Genomic DNA, 7,678 nt, shown 5'->3' with positions numbered 1-7,678 from the left:
GGGTCGGGGACGGGTAGCGGGGGAGGGGGGGAGGGAGGCCAACCGGAGGGGATTGATTTCTTGGGATTTATTTAAGGGAGAGGAGGAAGATAGGCACACGAAAGCAACAGCCAAGAGAGAGACCAAGAGAGGAGAGGAGAGAAAAGGGAGAAGCCAAGGGAAGAGGAGGAGGAAGAGGAGGAGGAGGAGTTGTTGGCTCTGGTTCCGGTTCCGGTCTGCCTGGAATCGCCGGAGGAGAGGAGAGGGGACGGACGCCGCCGGAGGGAGATGGTCGAGAGCTGACTGGCCGGATCGCGGTGGCCGGAGGGGGGGATCGGCTGGAGCAGGGACACTGCGGATGGTATTGGCCTTCGCCGGCGCCGGAGGCGGCGATCGCGGATGGGCGGCGGGGGCCGCGGGTGCTAGTGTCGGAGTCGGAGGAGTCGGTGCTCGCGTCGGTCTCCGGGGAGGTGGAGCAGGAGCGCGGGGGGATGAAGCGGGGGAAGGGGGGGAGGAATGGGCTGCTGCCGAGCTCGCTGCGGATCATATCGTCCTGCCTCAAGACGGTCTCGTCCAACGCCGGCTCCGTCGCCTCCACGGTGCGCTCCGCCGGGGCCTCCGTCGCCGCCTCCATCGCCCCCCAGGCCGAGGACGAGAAGGACCAGGTCGCCTCCGCCCGCCGCAACCACCTCCAAAACTTCCTTTTTTTTCAACTGTTGCAGACAACTGTTGAAGTTGCTACTAGTGTTAGTTCTGCTCAATTATACTCGCAACTGTACACTTGATTGCATGCCAATTTTTGGTAGGTCGTTATGGTCTGTCAGTAATCCGACGTGCTAGATCTTATCTAAGCATAGATTCAGAATTGTATGCCCAACTAACGAAGTTGGAGGTCAGTTGACCATCAATGAAGTTGAAGTTGGCACATAGTATTAGAATTGTTAATTAAGATATACGGAGTAACTAGTTGGACGTTTCCAGTCCTACAATACAATGGATGAAACTCTCGTTAGCTACATGGTGCTGGACAGTTGGGTGAATTCAAATTTCCTATTTTTGCCACTATAATGCTGCTGTGATATTGCCAGCTGTCTGTTTGATACCAATTTGCACATCCATGCTACATTTAATCTTGCATTAGGATGGTATGTTTCCTTTTTTCTGGAATCTGCTCAACAGGGGTATCTTGCTTCTATTGTACTTATTTGGCTAATGCTTGGTTATTTTCTTTTATCGTTAGTCAACCGCTCTTAATAATTCCTTAACCTACCGTGTTGCTTCCTTATATCTTTGCAAATTCACTGACAGCATTCAGTCTTGACGTTTCATATGTGAACAGGTTTTGTGGGCTGGATTTGACAAATTAGAGCTTCATCCATCATCTTTCAAGCATGTTCTGCTCGTTGGTTATTCTAACGGGTTTCAAGTGCTTGATGTTGAGGATGCTGCAAATGTTTGCGAATTGGTCTCAAAACGCGATGGTCCAGTTACCTTTTTACAAATGCAACCCACACCTCTTTACTCTGAAGAAACTGAAGGATTTAGGGCATCACATCCTATGCTTCTGGTTGTTGCTGGGGATGAGACAAATGGCTTGGGTATGGTTCAGGGTGGGCGTTTAAGTGCACTGATCAGGGATACAAGCACTGAACCTCAAACTGGAAACTGCATCTCTACCCCAACAGTTGTTCGCTTCTATTCTTTGAAGTCTCACACCTACGTACATGTTCTCAGATTCCGATCTGCTGTATATATAGTTCGTTGCAGCCCCCGGGTTGTGGCCGTAGCACTTGCAGCACAAGTAAGTTCTTCTTTTCGCAGTGGCAAAGATGCACAAACTTGCATATTTCTTCTGTGTTCTTATATTTTTCTGCTACACCCCAGATCTACTGCTTTGATGCTGTAACTCTTGAGAACAAGTTCAGCGTCTTGTCATATCCTTTACAAGGGGCACCTGGGGCAAATATTGGGTATGGTCCAATGTCTGTTGGCTCAAGATGGTTGGCTTATGCTCCCAATGGTCCTGTGTTATCCAGCACTGGTCGTCTGAGCCCACAAAACCTCACACCTTCTCCAGGAGTGAGCCCATCTACTTCTCCTAGCAATGGAACCTTAGTTGCTAGATATGCAATGGAGTCCAGTAAGCAAATAGCTGCTGGTATAATCAATCTTGGTGATATGGGGTACAAAACACTGTCGAAGTACTGCCAAGAACTTCTGCCTGATGGTTCTAATTCTCCTCTGTCATCAAGTCCAGGAAGGAGATCTGGCAAACTTCCCTCCACTGTGCATCCACTGGAAGCTGACAATGCAGGAACGGTTAGTTGAGGCTTGCCTATGCTTTCCTTTTTATCTTTGTCAAGTATAGCACATTAAAGAAAATATCTTTTCTTTAATGTGTCTGTGTTTCAGATTAATGATACCTTATTGAACTTTTGCAGGTTATCATCAAGGATGTTACCTCCAAAATTGTTATAGCACAGTTTAAGGCTCACACCAGTCCTATATCTGCTCTTTGCTTCGATCCTAGTGGGACCCTTTTGGTCACAGCCTCTGTTCATGGCCACAACATAAATGTTTTCCGGATCATGCCGACCTGCATTGCTAATGGCTCAGGTTCAAAACGATATGATTGGGCATCATCTCATGTTCACCTTTACAAACTGTATCGTGGCATGACAGCAGCGGTATGGTTACACAGAAACTATCAAGTTCTGTTAAAAGTGTGTACAACCATGTCATTATTTTTAATTACCTTGTATTTACTTGCAGGTCATACAGGACATATCTTTTAGTCATTTTAGCCAGTGGGTATCTATTGTTTCAGCACGAGGCACTTGCCATATTTTTACATTGTCTCCATTTGGGGGCGATTCGAGTTTGCAGCCACAGAATTCTCACAGTGACGGGCCGCCTCTTGCCCCATGTCAGTCAAGGCCATGGTGGTCAAAGCCATCATTTCTTATGGATCAACAGCTTCATCCTGTGCCATCAACTGTGACAAATTCTGTGGTCAGTAGGATAAAAAACAATAGTTCTAGTTGGCTAAATACAGTCAGCAACGTGGCTGCTTCTGCAAGTGGAAAACTATCCGTGCCATCTGGTGCTATAACTGCTATTTTTTACAATTCCATTTACAAAGGTTCTCTGCCGGCTCCGTCGAAGGCTAATGCTTTGGAGCATTTATTGGTGTATTCACCATCTGGTCATGTTATTCAACATGAACTTCTGCCTTCTTCGGGTTCTGAATCCTCTGATAACAGCCCAACAGTTGGGCCTGGCAGTCATTTGCAGCTCCAAGATGATGAGTTGCATGTTACCGCTGAGCCAGTTCAATGGTGGGATGTTTGCCGCCGGACAAACTGGCCTGAAAGAGACCAGGACATTGCAAATGTTGTATTCCACAACCAACTAAACAGTATGATGACACCAGACACTTCTGACTGTGAGGATAGTGACCATTCTGATTTCACTCCATCAAATGATGGTGTATCCAGAAAAGAGGTTATGAAAGTTAAAGAAAGATCAAGCTGGTATCTCTCAAATGCAGAGGTTCAGATAAGCTCATGGCGGATTCCCATATGGGAGAAGTCTAAGGTTGGCCTGCAATGTCTTGATACCATGACTAAATTTTACAGAATAAATATTGAACAATCTTTCATGTATATGTAGATTTGCTTCTACGTGATGGATCATCCTGCTACAGAGTCAGGGGAAGCTGTTGGCATTCATGGTGGGGAAATTGAGATCGAAAAGCTGGCTCTTCATGAGGTTGAACTGAGGAGGAGGGAACTGCTCCCTGTGTTTAAGCAGTTCCACTATCCTGAGCAAAATAGGTAATGTCAAATCATGAAAGAAAAATGCTATTCTGGTCTTTTCTGTTTGTTGTCTATATATAATATTGTTCTTTGTTAGTTGCTGGCAACAACTAACAGAGATAGAACAATTTTGCTGGCAACTTATGTTTTATTTCTCAGATAATATTTTTGCAACTATTTAATGATATTAAGGGATTGAATTTCATACCAATTTGAAAGCTGCTATGCTCACATTGTATTGTATGTTTAGAAAATCTCTGTCGATAATTGTGCTCTGTTTTGTTTTATATTGCTGTTGTATAGGTGTACACCAAACTATAGGCAAGTAGTACCACACACTTCATTTTCAGTATTATCGTGCAGCGTCCTGATCTATAGTCTGAGCATAGGATGTCAATTTTGTATTGCTAAATGTCATACGTTTGTAATATCCATCATTTCTAGTTTGAAGATATCTGATATTTGAACATGGAATCAGGGAAAAATGTTAAATGATTAAATGATCTTAATACCTTTTCTGGTACTATTTGCTTGTTTGGAAGTAGTTTCTCATATTGTTTCTGCATCCATCTCTAACACCACTTACCAATTAAATTTGAGAGACAAAAACCATTGTTTAATTTGGGCTGGATGTAGTACTATTCAGCTTGGTTTTTAGTAGGTATGAGTGACAAAAACCAGTATGACCCACACGAAACTCTGTTTTTTTCAACTGTTCACACTGTATTTCTTAGGTTCTGTTTGCCAATGCAATCGCTTGATGAGTTACCTTTGCCTTGCCCTACCAGTTACCATGACCATTTTGATGTTTGATGAACGTGTAGCCAGGTTATCTGATTACTGGATGTATGCTGTGTTAGTTCCTAACTCAGTGCGTAATACCTTGTAACTAATTTACTAACTTAACTCGGGGATTTCCCCAAAATCTACAATGGGTATCTTAGCGTTTTGCTCGAGAGGGGATCCTTTTAGCAACATACACTTTTGTTTGAATTCCTCTCTTGCATACTGTCTTCCCTCTTGTAAGACATAGTTTGTTGTAATCTGTCAAGAGTGTAGGATATAGTTTATATTTGTATTGCTAAAATGTAAGTTTGCCAGATTTAGCAACCGATACCTTGGTTAGATGATCACATTTCTCTACTCAAATGCTTTTTTTATTTGACATCATTATCTGCTTGAGGTTTGTATATGAATGTGTCATGCTTAGCGTTTTTCAGGGCATAGGTTTGCACTATCATATACTCCAATATACTCACATATTGGATGTAATAGTGTCTTATATTATGAGACGGAGGGAGTACTTTTTACTCAGCCAATGCAATTTTTTAGTTGCCTGGGAAATGTTTTATTTATCAAGCAAATGTTATCCTTGAGTGTTTTTACTTAGTGCCAAGTAGTCAAAACCATCTTATGCAACTTTTGGTGAGTCTTAACTGAAGTTTTCATCAGTTATTGTAATACGATTGGATTTGAGATGTGAAATAAATAATATTTTGAAATGTGCAGGAATCATGCAAGCCGCCAAATTCAGAATGCATTATCCGGCATCGACAGCACACAGTATAGCTCGGCAAAGGATAGTGATGCATATGGTCCCAAACCAGTGCGTCATATATCTGGATTTTACACTGGTAAACATATGATGTGAAATTTAAGCTTAAACTGTTTATCTCCATTAATTGTTTATTGAAAGAGATGCTTAATCTTGCAGATATGAGAAAAACAGAAAACATGAATGTTTTAGCTGGGCAGTTATTTTCTGGACCTACTCCTGCTGTGGATTTGCTGCCAAAGGAAAAATGCAATTCTATTGGATCTCCTGAAGCTAGAAATTTGACTGTCAATCACAAAGTAGATAACGGGAGCATTGGCTATTTGTCTACACCAATCGGAACAAATGTATCCACCATCATGCCTCAGTCTAGAGAGGGTGTGGATTGTGTACCATCGCACATCAGACCATTGAGCAACTATTCCCTCTTGGATGGACCTCTTGATAATGGATCACCTTCCCCTGCAAGTAACGGATCATGTGGGCCTGAAATAACCAATAATTCGTCAGTCAGCAATGGTGCCATTACTGATATCCCAAATGGGGGTCACACGAGCGTCAATTCCGGACAGAATGAAACGCCCGGTTCTCAGAACTCTGGAGAGTTTACCCAGTATTTCCAAGAGGGCTATTGTAAAATATCAGAACTCGATGACTGCCGTGAGTTAACTGAAGCTGTTACTGATGCTGACAGCAGCAGCAGCCACTGCGCGAGAGAGAAGCCCGAGGAAGATGGGGACAACGATGACATGCTTGGAGGGGTTTTCGCCTTCAGTGAAGAAGGTAATAACACTACTCAGTGATGATAGAAAGGTCATCATTGAACTTGATTGTTGGTGATTGTACTTTTGTGTTTGCGCTGATCTCTGTTCTCTCTTTGTGGCCAGGTTGAACTTACTATACTGCTTTACTTGGGATAGATAATGGTAAACAGTTGCCACAACAATCAGTGTGCAATATTATGTAGAAAATGGTGGAATTCTAGTAGGCTTCCGTGGAATAAAGTCGTGCCGCGTCGATAATCTAATGTTTGGTACATACTTGGAAGGTGAAGCTTGCGCTCCATGTTTATTTGCCAGAAGAGCTCTGGAGTTTGAGTCGAAGACCCCTGCTGGCAATTTACTAATCCACGGAAGGAAGGGAGTTTGGTGTTTGTCGAGAAGCTGCCACTGCCTGCCGCGACACTTGGCCCACCCTTTTTCTGTTTGCTTTGTACATACTGTAAGACCCATTTGTTTCGCGAGATACACTTCTGGGACATTTGGATGGTCTGAAACCCTGGCGAGCCATATTTGTTGACTGCTTCCTGCCAGGGCCTGTGAATGTTCCATGTTTATTTGTACATACTTTCCTGTTTATTAAGAGAAAGGAATGCTAGCAACGATTAATGTGACATAACTGTATAAACATTCAGTGAAAGATTTCTGTTTATGAAGTCGATATGTTCTCTTCCTTTGTGTTTGTGTTGCATGTTCAGTAATTGACTGCTGCAATGATGAATTACAGGTGACTATTATTAGGCATGCTTCTGTTGTTGGAAGCATGAAGGTATCAGCATTTTCTGTCTGTAACCTAAGGACACTTGCTAAGGAAATTACTCCCTCTGTATTTAATGATCTAAATGCTCTTATATTTCTTTATGGAGGGAGTACATGTGTGGGATGTGTCTATATTTAGCAATTTCATCTATTTTCTTTTTGGCATAGATCATAGGGGAGGGAAAGTCTGGTGAGATTTTTTGGCAGACGTTCCGCATCTGCCCCCCGTGTGGAACCACCTCATTCCCATTTCACTACCCTGAGAATCCAACAGGTTCCAATAAATCTTCCAAATAAGCGGTTGTTGAGCCTCTTTCAATAAATTTGGGGCTTGTAGGTGTAATACTTTATCAGACCCCAAATAATCCATCCCAATACCAATCTTGACATGTGGCCACTCTTGTCAATGATGTTTCTGACTGGTGGTGCAACAATTGGCGGCGGCGGTGTGGCGGGCAATGGTGGTGGTATGGCGGTTGTCTGATGGTGGCGCGGTGGTTCGGCGGGGTGGTAGTGGATGACAGTTGTGTAGTGCTCCGACAGGCATTGACGACAGCGCACATTGATGTGGCATGTATTTGGGGAGAGCCAACTCCCTAGAAGAAAATCTTATACAACCTAGGTCGTACGTGCCCGCCGCGAGACCCGCTTTTCCCGCTGACAGTTGGCAAAACCAATCTCAAAGCATCTTCCCTTTCTTCCACCTCTGACCTCCCTCTCTCCGCTCGTCAAGCAGCTAGCTTCACCAAGTACCACCAACAGGATCCAAACCATATCAGAGCACTCCC

The 7,678-nt window shown here is 43.6% G+C and overlaps 1 protein-coding gene across 1 annotated transcript; it reads left to right on the top strand.

The window, feature by feature from the left end:
• Positions 1 to 473: 473 nt before the first annotated feature.
• LOC119343007 (autophagy-related protein 18h-like) lies at positions 474 to 6,804 on the top strand. The gene is made up of 9 exons (XM_037614237.1): positions 474 to 644; positions 1,319 to 1,780; positions 1,864 to 2,298; positions 2,421 to 2,666; positions 2,752 to 3,576; positions 3,652 to 3,815; positions 5,307 to 5,431; positions 5,512 to 6,135; positions 6,240 to 6,804. Exons 2-9 carry the CDS (start codon positions 1,481 to 1,483, stop codon positions 6,242 to 6,244), a joined length of 2,724 nt encoding a protein of 907 aa, XP_037470134.1. The 5' UTR covers positions 474 to 644; positions 1,319 to 1,480; the 3' UTR covers positions 6,245 to 6,804.
• The last annotated feature ends 874 nt before the right edge of the window (positions 6,805 to 7,678 follow it).

This window comes from Triticum dicoccoides, chromosome 1B, assembly GCF_002162155.2.
Source record: "Triticum dicoccoides isolate Atlit2015 ecotype Zavitan chromosome 1B, WEW_v2.0, whole genome shotgun sequence".
In the NCBI taxonomy this organism is placed as follows: domain Eukaryota; kingdom Viridiplantae; phylum Streptophyta; class Magnoliopsida; order Poales; family Poaceae; genus Triticum; species Triticum dicoccoides.
The sequence above is the reverse complement of the archived record's forward strand: the minus strand, read 5'-3'. Positions and strand labels throughout refer to the sequence as shown.